The 27,055-nt window shown below is 46.8% G+C and overlaps 1 protein-coding gene across 1 annotated transcript in view; it reads left to right on the top strand.

Moving 5' to 3' along the window:
• The window catches only part of DPP7 (dipeptidyl peptidase 7), a 1,540,287-nt gene that overhangs the window by 286,111 nt on the left and 1,227,121 nt on the right, over positions 1-27,055 (top strand). The window contains exon 3 of the mRNA XM_086921148.1: positions 23,107-23,270. Within this exon, the coding sequence (XP_086777274.1) occupies positions 23,107-23,270 (164 nt within the window). The remainder of the gene's footprint in view (positions 1-23,106; positions 23,271-27,055) is intronic.

Below are 27,055 nucleotides of genomic sequence, written 5' to 3' on the forward strand. Positions count from 1 at the left end.
GCATATTCCTTTCAGAAGTTATGATGTGGAACCGATAGTTCATGTTTTCTTTGACCACTTGAGCTGAACATTTAAGCCTTTCTCACTGGGAGAATCAGCTTAATGCCTTTTGATTTAGTCTGTTTCTCCTGCATTAGTATCAATTAACAGCACATTATTTGACGCCTTTGTCTAACACACAGACCTTTTCCAATTTTCGTCCTTGACATGTTTTCAGTAACCTTCGTGACTTTGTTGATATGTACCTCAAAATCAACCCTTACAGAGGTGATTACATCTCACAGTTGTCAGGATACTATGGGATTATGTGGTTATGTCTTCTTTCGAGCAACTACCTACCAGGTTATAAGAATTCGCCAATGTTTCCAGTTACTTGTTGTAATCACTCCAACTGCACATCTTATCGGAACTTGTTGGTTTAACATGGTAGGTGTTAGCCAGTTTTGTACATACTTTACTTATAGATCAACTATCCACAATTGGTTATCAAAGTCCCATAGACCGTAGTGGGACCGTAACAGGTAAGACATTACCTTTTCCTTCATACCACTTTTGGCTTCTGACTTGTACATAGATTTAAATAGGGCGACATTTGTACTTGTATGTTTTTAGAATACACATCAGATTTGACCGACCATGCCACACCGACTTCGCTTACGAACAATGACTGATTTGGTGTGAGTAATTCTATCTAATTTCTTATGCATGTGGTGGCTTTACCGGACAACCTTGATTTTGGGCACTTAGGGTACAATCACGATAAAATTTACATTACGTATATTGCAATTCCTTTACCTTACATGTGTTGACTCAAAGTAGGCATTTCCTTACTCGCGCACTGCTCTCATCACCCAATACTTAACGTCTTACGATACATGGCTACTCTGGGCGTCATCTGACCCAGTTGCTGGACTGCTGGAGCTGTTGTATTATATATATCTTCTTAAGTGTAGAATTTTCCACTTTCTTCAGGAAGGCCTGGAAAGACACTTAAGAAAAAGAGACAGATTGTGCAGCCTTTTTACCTAGGCTACAATGGCCAGTTTCTTCATCTTGAAGAGGAAAAAGGGACCAGAATAAGCACATTTCAGATAATTTTAGTGTCAATCAGTATAAATATCTCTCCAAACCCTTTTTTATGATAGAGATGTACTCCGAGATCGACGTTGAGGCATGCAAAATTGACGTTGAGACATGCTCGAAGATCGACGTCGAGGCCCTCTCCGACGTCAAGACGATGTCGACATTCACTGTCGTCCAGAAAGTTGACGTCGATTCATTCGTCGACGTTGAGAACGCTTATCAAGGTCGCCCAGGATTGAGGAGACCAGGAAGAAGAGGAGACACATTTACTCTTCCTCACTCTGAGTATTCCAGAACATACTTCCCATCTTTGGAGCATCAACCAGCACTGTCTTTATCTCCTCCACCTCCTCCTCCATCTTCTCCTCCACCATCTCCTCCTCTGCCTCCTTCACATTAGCTTCAGTTAAACCACGGAGATCAAGGTCAAGATTGCACCATCATTGTCCCATCAAGAGTCTTGACCGGCTTCAGGTGCTGCAGAATGCGGCAGCTCGGCTGGTCCTTAGGCTTCCAAGAAGGGCCGCTACCAAAATGGCCTTGGACGCCCTTCATTGGCTGCCTGTCAGGAAGAGAATTGTGTTCAAGGTCCTTTGGACGTAGAATTTTCCACTTTCTTCAGGAAGGCCTGGAAAGACACTTAAGAAAAAGAGACAGATTGTGCAGCCTTTTTACCTAGGCTACAATGGCCAGTTTCTTCATCTTGAAGAGGAAAAAGGGACCAGAATAAGCACATTTCAGATAATTTTAGTGTCAATTAGTATAAATATCTCTCCAAACCCTTTTTTATGATAGAGATGTACTCCGAGATCGACGTTGAGGCATGCAAAATTGACGTTGAGACATGCTCGAAGATCGACGTCGAGGCCCTCTCCGACGTCAAGACGATGTCGACATTCACTGTCGTCCAGAAAGTTGACGTCGATTCATTCGTCGACGTTGAGAACGCTTATCAAGGTCGCCCAGGATTGAGGAGACCAGGAAGAAGAGGAGACACATTTACTCTTCCTCACTCTGAGTATTCCAGAACATACTTCCCATCTTTGGAGCATCAACCAGCACTGTCTTTATCTCCTCCACCTCCTCCTCCATCTTCTCCTCCACCATCTCCTCCTCTGCCTCCCAAGTCTCCTTCACATTAGCTTCAGTTAAACCACGGAGATCAAGGTCAAGATTGCACCATCATTGTCCCATCAAGAGTCTTGACCGGCTTCAGGTGCTGCAGAATGCGGCAGCTCGGCTGGTCCTTAGGCTTCCAAGAAGGGCCGCTACCAAAATGGCCTTGGACGCCCTTCATTGGCTGCCTGTCAGGAAGAGAATTGTGTTCAAGGTCCTTTGGACGTGTCACCGTAATATTCAAGGTATTGGGCAGAGGTACCTGCAGAATCTCATCACTGTTTACAGGCCCGCCCGGTCCCTTAGATCCACTGGGACTGGCCTGATGGTGATTCCTAAAGTCAAGAGAGCCCGAATGGGTGGGAGATCATTCCGGCTCTTGGCGGCCAGGAGCTGGAATAAACTCCTGCTTGAGCTTTGGTTAGTACCTTCGGAGACCAGGTTCAGAAGAGAGCTTAAAACACACTTGTTCCTTCACTAATGGGACGGGCCTGGGTTGGGTACTGGGGCTCTAGGATCTTCCACTTACTACAGCGCGGGACACGCCGGTGGGCGCAACCAGGCGCTTTATAAGCTCCCTTAATAATAATAATTGTAAGCGCCATCGTCCTAGCTCTCATCATACTTCGACTTCTTCTCAAAAATCTCATCACCGTCACCATCATCATTCACGATCAAGATCTTCTACATCTATTGGTCGTTACTCTTCCACACTGACTGACTCTCCGCTTCCACGAATCTCTTGTGAACGATGTCTCCACTTTTCAAGAGATTCTAGTGAGGGGAGCTAGGAAACTAAGTATTCCTTTATCGGCTCCAATTCAGACATCTGTCATTTTTTAGACCCTACAACAGAGGTCCATAGCTAGAACCTTGTTACCGTTGGTGGCAGGTCTTCTTGAACCACCCATGGAGCTCTTTCTTATTCCAGCTTCAGTCAAGACCGCTCATTCTAGACTTCACAAGAAGGATCGTCCTCCAGAGCAGGATCCAGCTTTCCTCCGGCACCTGATTCCGTGATTGTGGTAGCGGCAAGAAAACAAAATGCCACTACTCCTTCATCTACGGTGCCGCCGGACAAAGAGTAGTAAGTTGCGCTCTGTGGGACGAAAATGTGTGGAACAGCAGCAACTACCATGAAGGCAGTTAGCGCCACTGCCTTAATAGGCAGATATGACAGAGCTCTTTGGGAGTCCTTAAAGCATTTTCTTGACCATCTGCCCAGAGAAAAAAGGGAAGACTTCATGGAGATCCTTAATGAAGGTCTACTGGTTTCAAACTAGGGGATTAGTGTGGCAGCAGACTCTTCATTATTGGCCGCTCACATAACTGCCATGGTATATAGCCCTTGAGTGACAATCTTGGCAGTCTCTAACCTCTCAAAACAGCGAAGCAGCAAAGGATTCTAAATCTACCTTTTTCTGGTACTACTCTTTTCGGATCACACGCCGATGAGGAAATGTCATAAATGAAGGCAGAGATTGAAACTGTTAAGGCAGTCGGCCTAGAAAGACCTAGGGAACAAAGAAAATCTTTTCGGCCTTATCAACTCCATTTCTCGTCTCATAGAGGCCAATCTTTCTCATGGTATAAAAGCTATCAACAGGGAGTTGCACAAAAACAACAACGGCCTTACCAGTTGGATCAACAACACACCCTAGAGGGAGATCTTCTCAACAACATCCTCAAGGGGGAAACAGCCTTTTGGGCCAAAGCCCTGTATCGTTACTTCCCCCATTTCTGTAACCCACTCCGGTGGGGGCAAGCATAACTCACTACCTGGTAGAGTGGCAAAACATAACAAAAGACTCCTGGGTGCTGAATATTGTTTGCAATGGCTATTGCCTGTGGTTCATCAGTCCTCCACCTTTCATTCCTCCGAAGCCAACCAACTACCATCTTCCTCTGTTACGAGCGGAGGTCAACATCTTTTTTCAGAAATTGGCGGTGGAGACAGTTCCTCCTCAACATTAAGGAACAGGCATTTACTCCAGATTCTTTCTTGTCAAGAAGTAAGACCGTAAAAAATTCAGAACCGTATTAGATCTCGAGACAGCCAACAAGTTGATTCGGCGACAAAAGTTGAGGATGCTGGCAGTACACCAACTAAGGCAAGGGCATTGGCTCAGCTCAATCAACCTACAGGATGCGTACTTTCACATTCCAGTTGCAAGAAAGCATTGCAAATTCTTTAGGTTTGTGGTGGGACCGGACCATTACCAGTATCTGGTCCTCCCATTTGGTCTGAAATTGGCACCCAGAACATTCCCCAAATGCATGGCAGTGGTTGCTGCCAATTTCTGGAGACAGAGTATTCGTCTATCCATATCTAGACGATTGGCTCATCAAGGTGTCTTCGGCCCAAGTAGCACAGCCTCATTACAACTGGACTTGCGATCTCTTACAACAACTGGTACTTCAAATTAATGAACACAAGGTCATCTCTACCCCAGGACAGACCTTACACTATCTAGGAGCCTCCATTGACACTTTAAAGGCAAAACGGTTTCCTTCTGAGGAGAGGCGCTTATCGATCCTTCTCAAATGTCAGGGTCTCATGAAAGCTTCCCATCCAACGGTGAGAACAGTTTAATCTCTTCTCGGCTCAATGGCTTCTTGCATTTTTCTCACACCGAATGCCTGTCTACACATGAGGCCTCTACAGGAATGTCATGTCTCGAAGACCAATGGGACCAACTGAGATGGAACTGGGAGGACAGGATCAAACTATCCCTCCATGCGAACTTGTCCCTACAATGGTGGTGCTCCTCATCCAATCTTCTCCAGGGCACTCTGTTCCATCAGGAGATTCCCCTCAAACCATAGTCATGGACGAGTCCCTGCTGGGCATGGAGCCCATATGGACCATCTTCAGGTCCAGTGGAAGTGGTCAGAAAAGGAAACCTAGTACCACAACGATCTCCTGGAGCTACTTGCAGTCCATCTGGCGTTGAAAGCTTTCTGCCCGTCTTTCAACTCCCCCTCCCTGCTTGTTCAGAGGGACAACACTACAATGATGTACTACCTCAACAAGCAGGGGGGACAATCTGGAATTGAATTCTTGCAAGGTGCCTGAAAATCACAGCAGTACACGTACCAGGAGCCGTATAGCGCATGACTGCGACAGCGCTAATTGTCGATGAGCGCCAGTGTATGTTTGTGTGTATGTGCATTTGCGTCTGTGCGCTAATACAATATGCGCACAGACTCAAACGCATATAAACACAGAGCTCAAAGTCTGCGCCAACATCACTACGCATTACAAACCGATCCTCTGCGATCGGGCACATATTCTGGCGCACATCGACAACTAGCGCAGTCATGGGTAGTACGGCCACAAGAGTCAAAAATACTCAGACGAAAATTGTCAGCAGACTCCTGTAAAAAAACCAAGAGTGGGTCTTGTGCAACGACCTGGTTCAATACATATTTCAGCAATGGGGTATTCCCACCGTCAATTTGTTCGCCATCGCAGCAAACCGCAAATGCCAAAGCTTCGCATCACGCTTCTACCAGACAGGGCTTCTGGAGAATGACCAATGGTTCTATTGGTCCGTCAAACATCTCTACGCTATTCCGCCGATTTCTCCCCCCCCCCCCCCCTGATTGCGGAAGTTCTCATCAAGTTGACTCCTTCCTCAGCAAAGATGATCCTCATAGCTCCGGAGAGACCATGCCAACGGTGGTTCATGGACCACCTTCACCAGTCTATCAGTCCACATCTGTGGCTAACTAAGAACATTCGCCAGTCACAGCAATTATTTGTCAACTAATGTTCAGTCCGCACAGGGCTAGTTACTGCTAATCAATCCATTTTGAGATGGATAGTGTCTTGCATTTTATTATGCTATCAAAAAACTAACAAGAGTCTCTCAGCCAAACCTAACACTCATTCCATTAGAGGTAAGGCAGCCACTACAGCTTTATTGCATAATATTCCCATTCCAGAGATCTCTAAAACAGCTACCTGGAAATCAGTACATACATTTACCAAGCATTAGTGCCTAGATTCTGACTCTAGAACAGACGATCAAGTAGGGCAGGCTTCGCTCAGAAATCTGTTTGCTTATGTTCTCTACATTATCCTCTGTCTAGTCCTCTGCGTTATTTGAGGATGGGCTTGCTATTCTATTCAGCGCTAATGATTATACATTGAAATCGTCTGCGAGAGAAGGAATGGTTTCTTACCTGTAACTTCTTTTCTCTCAGGGGTCTTTCCATGATAGTTATAAACGAACCTCCCTCTTCCCCGGTGGATTGGACAGAGGAACTGCTTTATCCCATCTATATTATCAGAAGCCTCCATAAAGAACTGCAAGAACTGCTACCTGCTATGCATGATGGGATACTAGTGGTGCCTAATTCCTTAAAGGTACAGTGTTCTTTTTTAGACATATAATGACACCTATTAGTCTACTCTGCCCTGCTCCTTTCATTTCTATCATAAAAAAGAGTTTGTGAGAGATATTTACACAAAAATTATCTGAAATGTGCTTATTTTGGCCCCTTCAAGATGAAGAAACTGGCCATTGTAACCTAGGTAAATAGCCTGTATAATCTGTTTTTTTCTTAACTCCTTCGCGCTCATGACGAGCTCAGCTCGTCATGCAGTCACCTCTCGTACACTCATGACGAGCTGAGCTCGTCATGAAACATGGAGTAAATGAAAAGTCAGCACAGTGGGGGAATTGCCTTAGCAGCCATGGAGTTAAGTGTCTTTGCAGGCCTTCTTGAAAAAAAACGAAAATTCTACACTTGAGAGAGACACTATATATATATATATATATATATATAATCACTGAACAAACCATAGGTTTCATGGGCGGTATAGTTAGTTGGACATTTCACTTGTACAAAACCAGAGACATTCCTCTGATATAGTTAGTTCAGCGAACTATAACCTGCGCCCCTGCAATGCCCTGCTGATATCACATATTACATCACTCATGATATGGTCAGTGACATCACTGATGACATCACAGATGACATCATCCATGTGATAATTTGATGCATCTTCTCACACCATAATATAACCTTTGATAAACCCACTTTAAATTACAGACTGCCATTCTCAAAACCATAGACACTCTAACACCAATAACTACATACCCACTCACTGATTCTTAGGTTTACACACACCTCCACTCACTAATCCGTGCAGTCACTCATACTTATGGTCACTCACAGGACTATCATATGCACTCATACACATATATAGACACTCACAGACCGCCACTCATCCATAGAGGTATTCACACACCTAGTGAGTGATGCAAATAAATAATTACACTGCCATTTACTTACCTATACAGGTATACACACACCAGCTCACTTACTCATACAAATACTAGCACATTCTTACGCTGTTATACAATCACTGATAACAAGCACACACTCATTTATACAGCCACTCACAATCACATACTCTCACTTATAGCCATTTTTATACTCCAACACACATATATACTGCCTTTCACATATGTAGTTACTCACACATATACCACTGAGATGTACATTCACTCACACACCCATACACATACTCACCCACCCATACAGTCCATCACAGATTCACTCTTGAAACCATGCACCCAGTGAATCACCCACTCACACATCTATGCACAGTCACACACACCCCACCCACACACACCCCACCCACACACACCCCACCCACACAAATACTCAGCCACCCATACAGATACTCAATAAACCAATCAATAACCCATGTAGACACTTATTTAGCAAATAACAAACCCATGCAGCTGCTTACACACCAACAGACAGATACAGACATTCACAGTTTAGTCACTAACCCATGCATTCAGTAAGATATGTTTAATCACTCACTTAGAGTCAGTGACACACGTACTAAATCTTCCATTCAAACACTTATACACCCACTCGTTCTTCAATACGCCTTTCCCTATATATATTAAACATATTTAAATGTTAAAGAAACACACAGTTACTGGATGATGCCAGTGATGTCATCATTGATGTCATTTGAGATGTTATCAGGATGTCATCTGTGATGTCACGAACCATTTCATGAGTAATGTAATATGTGATGTCATCAGCAGTGCATTGCGGGGACGCGAGTTATAGTTGGCTGAACTATCACGGGAGAATTTCTCTTGTTTTTTGCGAGTGAAATGTCCAACTAACTATAACGTCCCTGAAACCTATTTTTTTTTTTCAGTGAATTTCTAAGGATTTTTAAATGCTAATTTCTAACTACAACCTGCCTGAAACCCATGGTTTTGTAAGTGAATTTCAAAGGTATTTTAGGTTTAAAGCATTTTATTGACATTTACAAAAAATATAAAACAGTTGTCGCAAGGAGTCAGTGCTATAACACAACCATGTAGGAGCACATTCATTGTTCTAAATCTTATCGAACTAAATGCCCATCCGGGCTCAGTGCAGGGTGCGTATGCAGCGACAATAACATTAAAATAAACAACCCCCCATCCCAACTCAACCCCCCCCCACTCCCACCTCTTCACTCCTCTCTCATTCCCTCCCCGTCCAGTGCTAAGTTCGCTCTCCCCCTCCCACGTCGCCTTCCCCTCTCAGCCAGTTCTAATCTGACTCATCGATCAGCTGAATCAGTAGGTGATGTTAATCTCAAAAGTCAAAGGTATCTTGGACATGTGAGTTCTTTAAATTCCGTAACCAGCAGTGAGTGAAACGGTTGCCACAAGTCGTCAAATTGCTCCACCTCTCCTGCCACTGTGAGCGACAACTTCTCCATGCCCAGAACATGCCATAATCTATGCAGCCAGCCCGTGATGGAGGGGAGTGTGGTGGTGTGCCAGTGTATAAGGATATTTTGAACCGCTGAGCCTAGCGCTATTGCAATCTGCCTGCCTCTACGGGACTTTAGGGGGTACATCAACCGGTTGGGTAAGCCCAACAGTACATACGCAGGGAGGCGTGGCAGCTCGATGTCAAATTGTGTGTCAATCTCGTCCAAGACCTCTTTCCAGTAGGGGCACAACAGAGGGCAATCCCATAGCACATATGTAAGTGTGCCTATCTGTCCACAAGCCCGCCAGCATGTGTCCTCAATGTTGCGATTCATCTCATGCAATCTTTCTGGTGTGTAGTACCAGTAAGTGGTTACCTTAGTGAACGTTTCAGTAAGTCCCGTGTGGTATGCGGAGTGGCGTGCTCGGTATGAAATCTGGTCCCATTCCTTGTGACTCGGTGTCCTCCCTTATTCTCGTTCCCTGCCTGGGTATATAGATGAGAGGAAGGAGGCTGCAAAAATTCATAAAGGTCGGTGATCAATTTCGCATCTGAGGTGCGTGTCACAAGCCACTTCTCATAGGGTAGAAGCCTCCTATCCGCTGATTGACGCACCTGCGGCTGCGGCACTTGTAAGTAACGCATTCTCTCCGTTTCCAGTAGTTGATACTCTCGCCTGAGATCCTGAAATGGGATAATGCCATCTAGAGTGAATATATGGAACAGCGTCCTGCACCCCGCAGTCCGCCATCGCGTGAAGGCCCCCGCTCCATCCCGGGGTTGAAATCCGGGTTCTCGACCAATGGCGTGAACGGCGAGGGGAACGTGGTGAGAAAATGCCTGTTATTAGTGGCATCCCATATCCTCATCGGGACTCGCGTGACAAAAGACTAATATAGGTTGGGATGGCGGTGTGCCCTACGCAAGAAGGGCACCACTTGTAGAGGCCGGCCCGCTACTGCCTGGTCTTGGAACAGCCAGTGTATGTCCGACTCCCATTTGCTCCACTCCACAAGATATCGCAATTGTGCCGCTTGGAAATACTTGCGTAAATCCGGTATACCCAGACTCCCTGCTTCAGGGGCTAGCGTGGATAAAGCACTCTTCAGCCTAGGTTTGCGGCCCTGCCAGATGAAGCGTGCAAGGTCCGCCTGGGTCTGTTGGATCCACCCTTTGGGGGGTTGGAGCGGCAGAGCCTGGAACAAATACAGAAACTGCGGTAGGATAGTTATCTTAACCGCGGCTATCCTGCCGAGCCAAGACAGCGGGCCTCTGTTCCAGCGTCCCAGTTCCTCCTTAATTTTCTTCCCCAAAGCTGCATAATTGGCGGTTACCATAGCGGGCAGGGTAGGTGCCAATAAGATGCCCAAATAAGGCACCAGGTCCCGTGACAAGTGCATGGGGAAGAGGTTCTGGAGGTAGGTCCGCGTGGCAGCGGATAATGACACATCGAGGGCTGCCGACTTCCCCATGTTCATTTTGAATCCCCCGACCGTCGAGAAAGCCTCCAGCTCTGCGATACATGCTGGGAGTGCCCTCCCTGGCTCAGCCAGTGTCAGTATAATTTCATCTGCATAGAGGCTAATTGTGTGGGTATACCTCCCCATCCTCACTCCCTTCGCATTCGGATTTTGGCGTATCCGTTGGGCGAGGGGCTCCATATATAATGCAAAAAGCAGCGGTGATAGTGGGCACCCCTGCCTGGTGCCCCTCTCTATTGCAATCCTCTGGGAGCTGCAGCCGTTCACCCGTACCACCGCAGATGGAAACCGATAGATTGAAGACTAGGGTGCGGAATTTCTCCCCTATTCCCACCTTCCCCAGGACCCGCTCTAAATAAGGCCAATGTACCCGGTCAAACGCTTTCTCCGCGTCTACGGCTAACAGCATTCGCTCTCCGGGAATCTGGGAGGCCTTCTCTAGGATGTGAACCACTCTTTTGGGATTGCCTATCGTCTGCCTCCCGGGTACAAATCCTGCTTGGTCTGGGTCCACCAGTCCCGGCAGGTGAAGTGCCAGCCGAGCCGCAAGGATCCCAGTGTACAGCTTGAGATCAATGTTCAGGAGAAAGATCGGTCTGTATGAGCTGCAGTGAGTCCGGTCCTTCCCTGGTTTGGGGATGACCGACACGGTTGCCTGGAGTAGATCTGGTGGGATAGCTCCACGAGCGAAGAATGAGTTGAAGAGCCGGGTGAGGATAGGTGCCAACGTGGAGCAGAATGTTTTATAGAAGAGTGACGTATAGCCATCGGGGCCTGGAGCCTTTCCATGTTTGAGTTTAGAGATGGCAGTAATCACTTCCTCAACCTGAATGTCCCTTTCCAGGTACTCTGCTTGCTCCGGAGTGAGGGAAGGGAGGGCGACTGAGTCCAGACAATCTGCCTCCGTATGTGCCAACGGGGGTTCACCGGTGTATAGTTCTGCATAGTACTGACGGAAACCCTACGCTATGTGGCTGTCCTCCGTGACTGTCACTCCGCCGGATACTGAGAGCTCCTTCACTAACTGCTGTTGATGCGCTATTTGGAGTTTGTTCGCCAGAAGCCGGCCGCACCGGTCTCCCCCCGTGTAATACGCGTGTTTCAGATGTAACGCTGCTCACTCCGCTCTATCCGTGTCCAAGGCCGACAGGAGTTTCCTCGCTGCCTTGAGCTGCCTCCAGATACTAGGGGCTCCCGTACGCTGGTGTACTTGTTCCAGCTCACGTACTTGGTGCGTGAGTTTGTCTCGTTTGTGTTGCCGCTCTCTGTTTTCTGCTGACGATATTGCTATAAATTCCCCTCTGAGCACCGCCTTCAAAGCTGCCCACTGCGTCGCTAGGGTAGTGTCGGTATTATCATTGTGGGTTTGAAAATCACGGACCGAGTCCGTGATGTGCTTCACTACCGGTTTTTTATGCAGTAGAGTATCCCTGAGGCGCCAAACTCCGCGCGAGGGGGATACCGGCGGTAAGCGAAATGTGCCTGTGACAGGCGCGTGGTCCGATAAGGAGAGAACCCCCATTTCAGAGGCTAAGGCTAGGTCATTGACCGGCCCTCTGACGAAGAGATGGTCCAATCTCGCATAGGTCTTGTGTATGCGAGTAATAGGAGTAGTCTCTGTCAGTGGGGTGGAGGCGGCGCCAGAGGTCATGGAGATCTAGGTCCTCCAATTGGGATTTGCCCACTTGTGAAATCTCTCCCGTCTGCGCATATCTCTGTGTTGATCTGTCTAAAGACGAGTCGAAGACCATGTTCAGGTCTCCTCCTACGATAATGTGCCTATCTGAGGTGGCTGTAATATCTACTAAGGCCGAGTTGAAGAATCACTCTTGATGTTCGTTGGGGCTATATATCGACCCAATGGTAAACACCAGGCCTCCTGACTTAACTCTATACACTAAGAGTCTTCCTTTTTGTTCTGCAAATTTATGTAAAACCTCCCCTTTAAATGTTCGGGACACTAGGATTGCTACCCCGGCTGTCTTGGTAGTGTTGGAGGAGAAAAACTGTGTTGGGAATTTGTGAGATCGCATCCTATGGCAATCACGGGCTAGTAAGTGGGTCTCTTGCAAGAGACATATATCTGCCTGAGTGTTTTACAGCAGGGACAGAACCGCCCTCCTCTTGACTGGGTTAATCAACCTCTTCACATTAAGGGTGACAACCTTAAGGGCTGCCATTGGTGTAGGGAAAAATGTAGCGCAAGCACAGAGTCATAGCTCCGGTGGGGCGGCACAGAAAGATGTAGTGTGCTGGAGCTCTGTCAGGCCAGAGTAGATGCATCAAAAGCACCGGACGATCCCCACTCTTCCTCCCCCAACTCCCCCCGAACTTCCCCTGAACTTCCCTTTTCTGTCCTCCCCCCCCCCCCTTCCCCAAACTTCCCTCAACAACCCCTTCGCACACACCACCAGTCCCTTCCAACCCCCTCCCTTTCCCCCTTCCCGTGCCCCCCGGAAACTCAAACAACCATTAGTCCCAGTCATGTCCCAAGTGGACAAGTCTGTGGTGAATTACCTGAGTGGACGTCCAGCCACGTACTCCTCCCCACGGCCCCCCACCTCCCGGAGCCCCAAACCTGCAATATCAGTAAGGCTGGGATGTTCTCCCCCCGGAGTGTTTCTATGCCATCATTGCGACATCACCGTTGGAAGCCGTGTCTCTGGCCACTTCGGAAACGGCGTTCGCCATTCTGGCTCTAATGGTGGGGTGAGTCTGGTCTCAAGGGTGTAGCAGGGGTCCGTCTCCTCGACACTCTCTGCCAGCCGTCTCTGGGGCCCCGTCTCTCGCTACAATGTATATAGTTCACTGTAATTTTCATATAAGTTATTTGATTCGCTGCTTATGGATCTGTTGTATTTTATTTATCTATCACTTTATGTAAAACAAATATAACAATTGCATATAAGTGCTTCACTATGAAAATATTGAGGCAAATATAAAATATATATATTTTTTTTTTTAAATGCACAAATAAATTAGCTTTACCTACACCAAGTCTTGAAAGTCTGAGTGTCTCAAACCAATGCTCCATTTGTTTTTGTTTTTTTTGTTTGGTTATATTTCATTGTCTACCAAAGCTGCTCGATAGGTAGTCCACATTGGGAAATATGAATCACTAACGTAAAGGGAATTTTATGTAAATTGTCTGCTAGAGAATAAAAAATTGAAAGTTTTCGTTAAAGAAAGTCTGAGTGTCGAAATATCTATCTATACATGCACATATGGAACTTTATACAATACAAATGTGTCTTTTTATTCTTTTTCTATACATGTATTCCCTTTCTATTTTGATTTGCATCCATGTATGTATTACTTTACATATAATGTAGAAAAAAGACTTTAATTCTCTTCAATGTAATACTCTCATCGTATTCCTCTCTCAATATATCCACTGCCTCCACTCTGACTCATCTCAAACCGCATTCTCCTACTATTATCGTCCATATAACTCTTTCTAGACTCTTTCCTCCCCTATCCCACTTGGGCTTGCCTCAAACCTCATTTTCACTACTATGATCTGCAAAAAGAACCACTTCCTAAGCTCTTACCTCCTGTATTCCTCCTTTGACTCATTGCAAACCTCATTTTACTACTATGAGTTCCCAAATAGCACTTTCTAGACTCTGATCTCCTATATTTTCGTATAATAATCCACCACTAATCCTTTGAGTTCCGAAGTAGCGTGCTACTTGCCGAAAAGCGTTTCAATGCTTTGTCAATGGTAGTACGCGCTGTATGAATGCAATTACAGTTACTATTCCAAATCAATGCCCTGGGTTGCTGGCACTACTTTTTCCAGCTCTATCCCTCCAACACGAAAATAGGAGATGTCTATTGGCTAGGGGATGGTGGTGTAATTGTTGACTTAACTTGCTGCAGTGTTTCTTGACAAACTAAGCTCAACAATTATGTCTTTGAAACAATTAGTGGCACTACATCTGTTTTTTTAACCAGTCTGGAAAGCCTTTGAGGTTTATGTTGAAAGGTTTAGCAATCTCTGAACATTCCCCTGTACTTAGAATCTTACGAACAAACCTGCGTTGATATTAATTTTCCTCTCTATGAAAGCAGTATCATGACAAGAGGGATGTATCACCTTTGCCAGGAATGAATAGAACTCTGATCTAGAGAGCTATTGGCCTAGTGGTACAATATCTTCCTAAATATGTGCTAGCTTGTGGATATGGTGAGGGGGAGAAACCATGCAAGTTCCTTGCCTGGCTTCTCAGGCTGCAATATAGAATTATTTTTATCCCCCACATCCAGTTGAAGGATGGTAAATGGTTCTTTTTCATAGAGCATGCTCTGCTGTAGTCTCTACATCTGCATGGATCTGTATTTAACTAGAATGTCATTAAATCCTGTATGAGTTGAAGACTATCTCTACGAAGTAGTCTTAGCTTGGGTGGATGAAATGGAATCAATCAATCAGGGAATTGTGAAGCGCGCTCCTCACCCGTGAGGGTCTCAAGGCACTGGGGGTGGGGAAGGGGGGATTGGGGTGCAGCTTCAGGTCAGCCGAAGAGCCAGGTCTTGAGGCTCTTCCTGAAGGTGCGCGTCTGATGTTGATATGGAGCTCGTTCCAGGTCTTTGCCACATTGTAGGAGAAGGCTCTTCCACCCGTTCTGGCTCTGCAGATGCACAGGGTTTCTGCGTGGGCAAAGTCGGCAGATCGGGGGTTTCTCTTGGGTTTGTGGAAGAAGATTCTTTCATTGAGATATTGGGGGTCCGGTGTCGTGGAAGTATTTGTAGGCGTGGGTGAGTTACTCTCTTTACGGCAGGGAGCCAGTGGAGGTCTTACAGGTGTTCGTGTTGTGTTCATGTCTGGGGATGCCGAGGGTGAGTCTGACTGAGTTGTTCTGTATGGTCTGGAGTGTGCAGAGCAGGGGTGTGTTGATTCCGGCCTAGAGGGCGTTTCCATAGTCCAATCTGCTAGTAATGAGTGCATGGGTGACAGTCTTTCGGGAGGGAGGGAGGGAGGGAGATCCATTTGAAGGTCTTGCGAAGGATGCGGGAAGCAGGTGGAGGCGACTGCATTGATCTGTCTGGTCATGGTGAAGGAGGAGTCTAGTATGATGCTGAGGTTCGGGCGTGTTCCGTGGGGGTGGGGGGGCTGCAGAGGGCAGTGGGCCACCAGGTGTTGTCCGATGGAGAGGGGGAGGGTCCGAGGAAGAGGACTTCTGTCTTCTCGGAGTTGAACTTCAAGCAGCTGCTGCTCATCCAGGATGCAATGTCCGTCATTCCTTCCTGGAAGCTGAGTCTGGTGGTGTGGGGGTCTTTGGTGAGGGAGAGGATGAGCTGGGTGTTGTCGGCTTAGGATACTATTCTGAGTCCATGCTGTCTGACGATGGCCGCGAGGAGGGCAATGTAGATGTTATAGTGTGGGGCTGAGCGCCAGTCTCTGGGGCAATCCGCAGTTGATTGCTTTAGGTTCGGAGAGGAAGGGCGTGTGTGAGAAGTTGGCCTGATATATAGTGCTCACTATTCTAGTGATCACGGTGTATCATACCAAACGACCCTTATTGATGATTGGTTGTAAGTCAACCTTATAGACCAGCTATCCTAGTAGCATGGACAAGAGCAGTCTTTAGGCTAAACTCTAGAGGGCGTGTTAAGCCAGCTGTTATACCATCACATATACCCCTTGAACACCAAGTGAAAGGACACCACACAAGTTATGAAAATAAAAGGATATTTATTTATAACAAGTCTACCCTGATCTCTTTATGAGTCAGGGAGCTAAGCACACAACAAAACTCTTACGAAAATACTTTAAGTCGCACAATTTACACAAATGCCCGAGGGGCACGAAAAACCATATACACTAAAAGTGGAATGCGAAATACTAGCAGGTAAGTAACAAGATCCAGAGGCTTCAGGATCACTAGGACTACACTACTGAACCCTAAGGTTAGGAGCAGGAGGCCTAGGGAGATCGGGTGCATAGTGTGCACTCTCACGCGGGATGCGGGACAAAGTCTATGGAGGCTAGTATTTACAAAGTTACTGTTATCGGACGAATCCGACTAGATAGACTGAAAACGAAAAAGGATCTGGGCACTTAGATAGTGAACCTACGTTGGAGCACCGAAATGCTCAGGTTACCTAGCCCAGGGGCCGCGGCTGCATAGGGTTCAAAAGACGTCGGGAATCCTCGTTGTAGTCTATGGAGCCTGAATGAAGAAGTTGCTGGCAGGCGACCAGTGTAGAAGTTCGATGTGATCCAAGCCTGGATCAGTGATGGAGACGACCTGAAAGCAGAGGGGACTCAGTTCTTAATCACTAGCCAGTGATTGTGTGGGCACCAGGATGGCACCGGATGAAGTCACCTCGACCAGGTGAGTGGGCGACGCTGGACTCTGCTGTCCCTCGGACCAGGAGGCGTTGTCGGCGACCAGGCTGGATGTGCGAGCTGTCCCACGAAGGTGTCTGCTGTCGGCGATGCTGGACCCAGGATTAGGGCAGCAACCCTTGGCAAAGTCAAGCCCACGCGGTGGAGTCAAGATGGCGTCTGGAGTGGACCAGGAGGGTCCGGGGTGCTCCTCTCTTGGAAGGGAGCAGGGGCCAGTCTGGAGCAACCAGACCAGCGGTGTAATCGTTGTGGTTCGTCGTCAGGAGGGCCACTAGCCAGCAGGCAAGTGACCGGACAACGCGGTGAGCAGCAAAGAGCAGAAGGGCCCCACGCAGATCTCGTGGATGCTGGGGGATTGGACTTCGGTGCTGGAGCTGCTCAGGGTTAGGGCTTCTCAAACCCCAAAGCACTCACTCGAGGATCCCTCGGCGGTCGTGCTGGTTAAGCGTCGTGCAGTTTTGAAGATGGCCGGTCCCTCAGGTCTCGTCACACCCACGAATCTCAGCTGGGCTGATAATGCAGGTAGAGGTCAGAGATGCCAGGGAATCCGGGTCTCGTCGAGCTGGGCAGTCGTGATCCGGAGGATGGACTTACTGCAAACCGTGATGCTTAGATGGTGCCTGCGCGTGCAGGGTGGCTACTCCTTAGCCATAAGGGAGAGTCTTCAGAAAAAGTCAAGAGTCCTTTCGTGGAAAGTAGTCAAGATTCAGAATTATCTAATTTGGGAAGGGGGCCTGCTCCTACCTTTATTCTAAAAAAAAGGGGCAGGCACGCGACTAGGTCCTGCCCCTGGGTGGGACCAGGAGGGGGGTGGTTACACCCCTCTCCCTTGTCCGGACTTTCCCCAGCTCAGGGGCTGGTGTGCCCCTGGAACTGGTTTAACCCGGAGATGCATAGTGAGCACCGGGGTGCCACTTGCAGTCACCTTCCTCTCAGCCCTGCCTACCTGGGATACACAAAACCCTGTCTGGGATGGTGCTAGCACCGCCCCTGACAGGAAACCCTTTGTCCAAGCTCTCCTCGCTGGAAGGACTCCCAGCAGCAGGAGGTCAGACTTGTGTCTGTGGTGGCAGCATCCATTTTGTGATGCAGAGGCTCGAGTTAACTTTAACCGGGGTTCACAGTTACATACATGTCGTGTCCCTCTAGAAGGGTGGAATGCTAACCCCGTCGCCAGAATTGGCGAGGGGTTAGTATTCCAATTAGTATGACACCTTACTCGACATGTTTTGATAAAGCGATACCAAAGATAGCAAATAACCGCGAGGATTATAATGCACTTAAGAGTATATGGTACGCGTTATCATGGAACAGCTATTAGGACTAGGTTCCGCAAGCTGCAAACGGGCTCAGCTCATGCCAGAGCACCATCTCACATAATTCCAAGCACTCTGCCTTCAGGATTGTTAAGGCCTGCCATAGGAGTGACTGATAGGAATACATGTGTCCATTTTAGGGTTAGATATAGGAATACTATATCTAAAGCAAAGGGTGATTACACCACTTTGCCCCAGCTGTCGTGCAGCCAGTTGTGTCAGATTTGGATGGCCAGCCAGGGGTGGCATAATACATGCTGCAGCCCCTGGTAGGCCCTGGGTACACCTATGCCCTGGATACCTAAGGTATACTGTACAGGGACTGATAAGGTAGTCCAGTACCAATTGGTAAATGCACCTAAGGTACACGTGTGTCAATTTGGGGAGAGAACAGCTAGGCTGTGGGTCTGATTAGCAGGCCCACAGCCAGGGAAAGTCGTAAACCAGTGAAGCAAAAAGCAAAAATCTGGGGTGATCATAGGATTGCAGACCCTACTCTCCTACAGAGTGAATCTGATTCTTTGAGTTCTGCTGGTCAGGAAGGAGCGGAGCCAGTCGAGGACGGCTCCCTTTATGTCGACGTTGTGGAGTCTGGCGGTGAGAGTGCAGTGGCAGACAGTGTCGAAGGCTTCAGAGAGGCCAAACAGATGTGAACTAGGGACCTTTGTTGACTCTGCTTACCATTGCAGAGATAGAGATAGCCATAGATTGATTCTGTGGTGGCCTTAAGGGTACTTTTTATGTTTAAATGTATTTTTAATTGAATTCATTAAAATTTACAGGCAATACAAGGCAACATAGAATCCACTGTAATGATTGATAAGCGGTCTGGGCGACCATGTCCTGTATGCGAAACACATAATCTGCTAAATGCATAAGTCTCTGGGTGGTAGCGAGAAGCAGAAAGCTATCCCATAGCCTGTGTAACAGAAACAACCATAAAACGTAAACCCAAACATGCCCCCATCCCCAAACCTCCCCCTCCCGAACCAGTGTGTCGGATTTTCGGAGTCCACATCGTTACATGCTCATCGCTCTCATCGTGTGTCATCGGCGGGCCTAAGAGGGTCGTTCTCTGTATCTGTCAAGATCAGCAGGCGGAGGTATCTAGGGCAGGTGATCTAATTGAATTCTTTAGAAAGAAGTGCAAGCAGTGGCTGCCAGACTGTTCGGAATGATGCCATAGATTGTGTAAGCGTGGCTTTAATGCGTTCCATTCCCAATGTGAACCATAGCCTGTGCAGCCACCCTGTGTGAGTGGGTCGGGTGGTCGCTCCCCAGAGAGACAGGATGTGTTGAGAGGCGGCTTGCATCGCAATGCCCATCTGGCGTCCTCGCAGTGATTTCAAAGGGAAGGTGAGCGTGGGAATCTGGGGATCTCAGTATCAAATGAGCTATCTATATCATTGAGTACCTCTGTCCAATACTCCCTAACTTCTACGCAGTCCCATAATAAGTGAGTCAGGGGGCCCTTTTCCCCACAACCCCTCCAGCAGGATGCCCTGCGGGTCGGGTTGCCTCTGTTAAGCCTCACAGGGGTAAGGTACCAATATGAAGCTAGTTTCACCGCCATTTCCCTGCCTGCAGCATTCTGTGCAGTGTGGTTGGCCCTGTAGTAAACTGAACCCCATTCCTGATGTGTCAGTGACCCACCTAACTCCTCCTCCCAGCGTCTTTGCCCCACTGTGTGGTGTGTCTCGGGGGGGGGGGGGGGGGGGTATGCATCCTATATAACTCTTTGATAAGGCCCTTATCCGATTCTTTCGTTTCCAACCATTTTTCAAAGCCAGTCATATACCTACTAACTAATGGAGCTTGTTCGGGTTGTGTGAGCCAGTGTCGGAGCTGGAAGTACTGGTAGAGCTATGGAAAGATTATTATAATATCCCCGGGTCAGCTCTGAAAGGGGAAAAAAGCCTTGCAAATCGAAAAGATGACCAGCTGATCTACAGCTAGTTCCCCGCCACTGTGGAAATGCATGAGTGTCAGTGCCAGTCGGGAACTCAGGGTTATCCAGGAGAGGGGTGAGCGAAGAAGGGAAAGTTGTAAGAGCCCGTTTAACAGCAACTGTGTCCCACACTCTCAGAATGGTGCGGGTAATAGGAGATTTTTGAAGGTAACGCTGCCTGTGTGAGCGGTGGAGGAACAGTATCTTCCACAGAGACGTCTGGGCCATGACCCTGTCCTGAAATAGGCACCTCTTCTCCGATGCCGGCCTGTACCACTCTACTAGATAGCGCAATTGTGCCGCTTGAAATTATTGTTGGAGATTGGGGATCCCCAGACCGCCCTCGTCCATCCCTCTGTATGCCAGTTGTTTATGTAAGCGTGGTCTCTTTCCCCCATATGAAATGCTGGAGGGCTGTTTGTAGGTTCGCGATAGTCCCAGCCGGCGGGGATACCGGAATGGTTTGAAAAAGATGTACAGAATCTTGGGAAGGGCCGACATTTTCACTGCCACAATCCTACCCAGTAAGGAAAGCGGCTGTTTGGTCCAGTGCACCAGATCATTATGGAATTGCGACGTTAGGTTGGTGTAATATAGGGCAACCGTCTTTTCTGTGGACGGAGTAAGGGTGATACCTAGGTATGGAACTTGTGCCGGCAAGGCTACTTTTTAAATAAGAAATGTAAAGGTTTATTGGACCCTAACCTATTGAAATTGTGCAAGAAAGCACTACAAAATGGCCATCTTCATCCCTACCACTAGGGAAGCTTTTTTGATGTATTGTTGAAATCTGGAAAGGATGGAACAGTTGGTCAGCCCTACAGCCAGCTATCCCTTTTAAACGTTTACCTTAAATTTGTTGACCGGGCTACTGCCAGGGACCTCATAACTCATAGAGACAGATTTTTCTTTCCAGAAGAAACCTGGTTTATTTCAGTCAGGGCCACATCTTGGAATGTGAGAGCTATCTTTTGACTTGATTCACCAGATCAGACCTGAGTTAGTGGCAGGCTTAATATTCTTGCAAACCAAAATAGCCTGAAACTCCCTAGAGTGCCAATTTATACTTGCTGTGCAGTACATATTAGGATTATTTTATATGATTTCTGAAGGTTTTCTAGTCCCACCCAAGGTGTGCAGCGCATGTGAAATTATCTTTACTGTTCATTGTTAAAATAGGGCACATGGCAGGTATGTCCTCTCTCTCGTATCTACTTTTTGCAATCGCAGTGGAGCCAGTGCTTTGTTGGCTGAAGGGGTAGAATGTTCGGATAAGAATGTTGTTTCCATGGAAACTACCGATTTAGTAAGTGCACCCCAGTAATGAAGCCTTGAGTTAAGTTATTATGCAGCACAGACCCACTTTGCATATGCTGTCTCTTTCCAGCTTGTCACATTTGGTGGAGACGAGCCAGATGGAGCCTGGCATGCTCCTAACCTCACTATTGACTATAGACCTCATTAGGATGCCATTCGGATGATGCGGAAATGGGACCACCAGACTGCAAGTTGGCGGTCACGCCAGTCAATTAGGTTGTGACTACCACCACGGTGGTCGCAATGTCTAGATTTTGTATTGCAGCACACCCCACAAATAAATTTACCTTACACATATCTCTGCACTACGTGGCAAGCACCATGCGTTGCCTGCCACATGGTAAAGGGATATGTAGGGGGGCACCATGGATGACCCCCCCCCCCCCCCCCCCCCCCCAAAAAAAAACACCTCAGCTGAGGGGCAAGGCGGGCCTGCTACGGGCCCCCAATGTCCCTTTCCACCAGCTTTTTCATGGTGGGTGAACCGCAATGAAAGGGCCAGCAGGGAGGGACATCATAATCCCAACGGCGGGGAACTGGCAGGCACTACCACCATTGTAGGATTGTTGCTCCCTCTAAAGCAACGGCGGCTCAAGGAGCCCGTCGGATGCGTGGCGGTCCGTCTTTCCACCTGCCATTGTAATATGGCGGGTGGTAAACATGGTTACAATGGCCGTGGGACCGCCATCAACGAGCTGTTGGTGTCGGTCCCACCGCCATCGTAAACCCTAATCAGGCCCTAAGTTGCCTAAATTGTTAAATTCACAAATTCACATATTTGGTTCTATGGGAGATTTGCAGAAGAGCAAGACATGCACATTTATACTACACGCTGATTTTCTCCACTGATCATGGCACTGTCCTGGGATTTATGGCTCTAGAATTTCTGGAGGTAATAGGCAATATCTAAAACCATTGAACGTGTTTTGGGTCTATCGCCATTACTGCTGGTTTTAGTGCATGTGGTTGATATCTCCAGTAAGAGACTTGCAGCTTTAGTGTTGTTGGGAAGGTGCAGAGTTTCCATGGCATGGTTTTGTGGACCATCACCTAAACCGGCTGAGTGAAGCTGCCTTCTGTCACAAAAATGCAGAAAGACATACAGCATTACAGCTGGCTTTGGCAAGCCCACAAGATATATGGGGCCTTTGCTGGCATTCTTTGATGGCTTTCCTGAATGTAGGGTCACTGCCTTCATTCCGGTCATTCAGGGCACTGTTTCCAGTATAGGACTTTTGTGTGATAGCCTAACACATTCTCCTAGTTGGAGTTTTGTTTTGCTTCCATTGAACTAATTAGGCTAACACAACCAAAATCAATAATTTATAGGTGAAAAGTATAGAACTGAAAACGGTGTCCTTAGTGATGACCTCGACTAGAGTGAGGTGAATATTGATATTTATTGTGATTGTGTCGAGTAATTCTGCTATAGCATAACAGTGGATAGGAAAGGTTAATCTCTGATTTGAGAAAAAAAGGATGGTAATTTCCCTCAGGTTTTGCTTGGTTGTTCTGGCTAAGATGCAATGTAGTTACATATTCTTGTCCTTAAAACCCATTGTGAAGTGATGTGAAGCACGAGGACTATGTGGCATGTAATATACTTTGTTGAAATGTTGACCATCAAAGTATTTGTTATTTAAAAAAAACTTTTTTTTACATAAAGTCTTAAAACAGATTTGGCTATGTGGTCTTGTTTGCGGAAGTGAGGTCTATAGTAGAAACTTCTTTCTTGTTTTTCAGAGATATTATGGAAAATCGCTCCCAAATGGAAAATTCTCAACAACGATAGAGAATATAGGCTTGCTCTCTGTGGAACAAGCATTGGCTGATTTTGTTATGCTCATCAAGGAAATAAAAGCAGATTCCCAGGCAGAGAAGTGCCCTGTGATCGTTTTTGGAAGCAGGTAAAACAGATTGATTAGGTTATAAATAAGATTGCTTAATGTTCAAAGTTCTTGGTTCTAAAGCACATGCGTTATTAAACATTCACCAAAACCTAAATTCATTTAGATGAATGCAATTGTGCATTCTTTTTGCCTCTGGTTATCTAAAGACTAATTAATTTTGGTAAAGCATGAAGAGAATTGGTGACAGATCGTATATGGACCCATGATCTCTCCTGCACTTCTTTTTAAGCTTAGTTAAGATGGATGAAGAATTTCGGCATAGGATCTTTTGTTCTTCATCACTGGATTGCTGCCATTGCTCTGCTGTTTTCATGTTCTTTGGACCTGTACTGGTCCAGATCAAGGCTAGTCCATCTAGTGTGGACCTTCCTCTCACTTAGCCCTTGCTACTCTGCCCCCTCTACTCCCCTCTTTGGCCCCACAGTAGCTTTGGTACTGTGTTTTGTAGTGTCGGTTACCATTATGGAGTTTGTCAAAGGTGGCTAGACATTGAAAGTGCCCAGACTTAAATTGTACCTCGCAGTCAATGGTATCTTGACATTAGGGGATCATTGGGGTTGAAGCTGCTGTGACTTTTTGATTTGCTATCGTTTTCGTCACATAGAAGAAAGAGTCTTTCAAATCTATTGGTGGTTTTTGTGCCAGCAGCTTTTTCCTCTTTTTGGGTGAAATTAGTTTCTAATACACAGTTTTTCTAGCATGACTGAGGGCAAAGTGAGAAATACATTAGACTTCTGTGTAACTAAATGTTTATCTTAATCTGTGTCATCTCACTTTTTTAGATGTTTCATATATATGCTTTGTTCTATTAGGCACCTTATTTTTTTGTGGAGGATCATTCATCCTATTGGTTAGGCTACACACCCAATTACAATCCACTCATTAAAGGTTATGATATTGTCCAACACTGGTGTCCCGTAAGAAACTCTGGAGCCATAAGTAAACCTTTTTCTTTTTGCCTCATGATTGCTTTTGTTGTACTTTCATCAAATGTAATTTACACTTTTTGAGAAAAGTACATTTTCTGATAGAGCGTTCTAACTTCGAGGTCCTCACTTTTTTAATATTCCCCAGGTGTCAGATCAGATGCAGAAACCTTTCAGCAGTACCTCTTTATGCGGGTACGTGGATCTGCAGGGCTCCTCACTGAAACCCTTCTGCTCCTGAAATGACATGGAGAGCCTATATAGATGCCACTTTCACAAGCGGACATGAGTTCCTTTCTTTCTGTGCCACCACGCCTGAATCCTGAGCTCACTTAAATTTCTTAGAGACCCCTATTATCTCAAACTGATTTAAATAACGGTGTTCAAGGGAAAGGTCACAAAACAGACAGGATTTAAACCTTGTAGGAATTGTTGCAAACAAATGTTGGTGACAGGCCCTCATCAGGTTTGCCTGTGATAACTAAAGTCGAATCCCGACGCTAAGAGTGCAGTGATTGCATGTAGATGAACGCAAAGGTCAGACTCCGAGGTGAAACTGTACATCGCCAAGCACCAGAAGACTCCATGACTGGACTGCCCCATATCGGAAGTTTGGTCTCAGTCTTGTTCCAGACCCAGCATTCGCAGAAGTCTTTCCAAATGTTGGTCTGCATCACAATCATCAGGTAAGTCAATGAAAAACACAAGAAATCTAAGCAGGCTTAGCCTCTTTCCACGTCTCTAATGCTCCTGAGATCGATGTCGAAGCCTATCCTGCAACTTTTTTCAGCACAACCTGAGTTTCTGGGACTGTCCACCACGCCAAAACAGATCAAAGAGTTCTATGAGACCATGCCTCTGACTATTCCGATTCCTTGCTAACTCCCACTGGTGCGCCTTCGAGGCCCAATAGAGCTCAGAGGCCCTCCATCTGGAATACTGCACCACATCTCCAGCACCAAGGTCCAAGCCAGTTCCTGGAGTTTCAACGCCGATGCTGACTCTATCGACTTAGAAAGACGAGGGAACTATTGTACTCTCTGACTCGGAGTTGGTGCCGGTTAGACCTCGACTGAGGATGCGCCTGCCCACTGTTGAGGTGCCACTTCCCCCACCCGGGCCTTCACAAGTGAGAATACATACTCTGCATTGCCTATTTGGCATGGATTCCAACAATTAGGACGCAGCTAATGAGAATGGCCAGCTAGACCATGAGGAGAATTGGTACAACTAGTTACTCTAGTATTGGAGCTTCCATAGATTCACATACCTGAATCATTTCCCCGTCGTCGAGACGGGAGTCACCGGTACATAAAAAAGCAATGGTTAGCAGTATAGCTAACTGAAAAAGGCCTAGGCCCATTTCCCTTTTGCAACCCATAACCTTTGTTATGTAAAAAAAGACCAAACTTTTCTCTTAGCCTATCTGAGCCACTCACCTTCTAGAACCCTCCTGAGAGAACCTTTTGCCCCTCAGATTTTCTACCGGCACGTTGAGCTAGGGAGTCTCCTTTAAACACTCCTCAAACTCTGGGTTTCCAACTGGATAGAAGCTTCATTATCAGTCTATTTCTTGTGGATTTTTCAAAGTTTATAATCTATTTCTCATCTACATCCTTGAGAATGGCTGTGAAGGAGAAAAAGGGTCTTTTTAGAGCCTGTGCCTCCTGCTCTAAAAAGAGACTACACCGATGACCCAAATGAAGACTGTATATACTGTCTTTACCCGGACCACCAAGCAAAGGATTGCAAGGTATGTCCCACTTTCTCTAGTACAACCCTTAGAGATCGTGATGGACGCCTTTTAATTTGGCTTGAAAATATCAAGGTCAGAAAGGAGGTGGTTTCTAGTGATAGTGAATCCTTCTCTTCATCCAGGAGATCTCAAAAAAGATCAAGATCTCCTCAGGTTCATTCCTCAGGGGACCGTCCTGAGAAGGCCCTAAAGAAGACCAGCCAAGGGTCTTCAGGGCGTAGTCCTTCAAAATCTCCTCAGAAAAAGCCAAAGGAGAGCAAAGGATTCACTTTGAAAGAAAAAGAATCCAAAAGAGCCTCTTCTGAGCCTTCAAAGACACCACCATTGGCTCCTGCATCATTCAAGAAACCATCCTCTAGTATTCCTGAGGAGAAGGTGAAAAAATCGGCATTGTCGACGGGAGCGTCGATGAGACCGTCGACGAAGAAATTGTCTACAACGACTACCAAGGTGCAAGAGCTACCATTAATTGTATTGGAGCCAGCGTCGACAACAGCGTTGACGACGGGAGTGTCGACGACGGGAGCTTCGACGACGGGAGTTTCGACGACAACCGTGTCGACGGCGGTAACATCGACAACATCGGTGACAACGGTGAGGGTGACGACGTCAGTGTCGACGAAGTGATCGTAGTTGATGGTGATGACAATGGGGTCGTCGACGGGAACATCGACGACGATTACTATGTCGTCGGCGAGGAATGGATCTACTGCACTGACAACAGCTTCGTCGACTGTAAAATCGACGACTATCTCGTTGACGGGTTCGTCGACGAGACTAACTCCGGAAAAGAACAGCAACAAGATCACGTCAGCAGTGACTTCCCCAAGTGAAATTACTCCATTGGTCCCGTCGCACCTTTTGGAGGAGGAAGAGTCAGATGATGAGGAGGATGATGGGCACTTTGGGTATTCCACACGCCCATCTGAGCTCCATGTAAAATGTCAAGAAGATGATTAGAAAGAAGGGTATGAAGAGTATCACAGCATCTCATACCACCGCTACCAACAAGAGCCTCAGGAAGAGATGGTAGCAATGCCATCATCCATGTTGATGGATTTGCAATTCATGTTGGCGGATTATAAAAAGAGGTTTCCTCC

This window comes from Lissotriton vulgaris, chromosome 5, assembly GCF_964263255.1.
Source record: "Lissotriton vulgaris chromosome 5, aLisVul1.2, whole genome shotgun sequence".
In the NCBI taxonomy this organism is placed as follows: Eukaryota; Metazoa; Chordata; class Amphibia; order Caudata; family Salamandridae; genus Lissotriton; species Lissotriton vulgaris.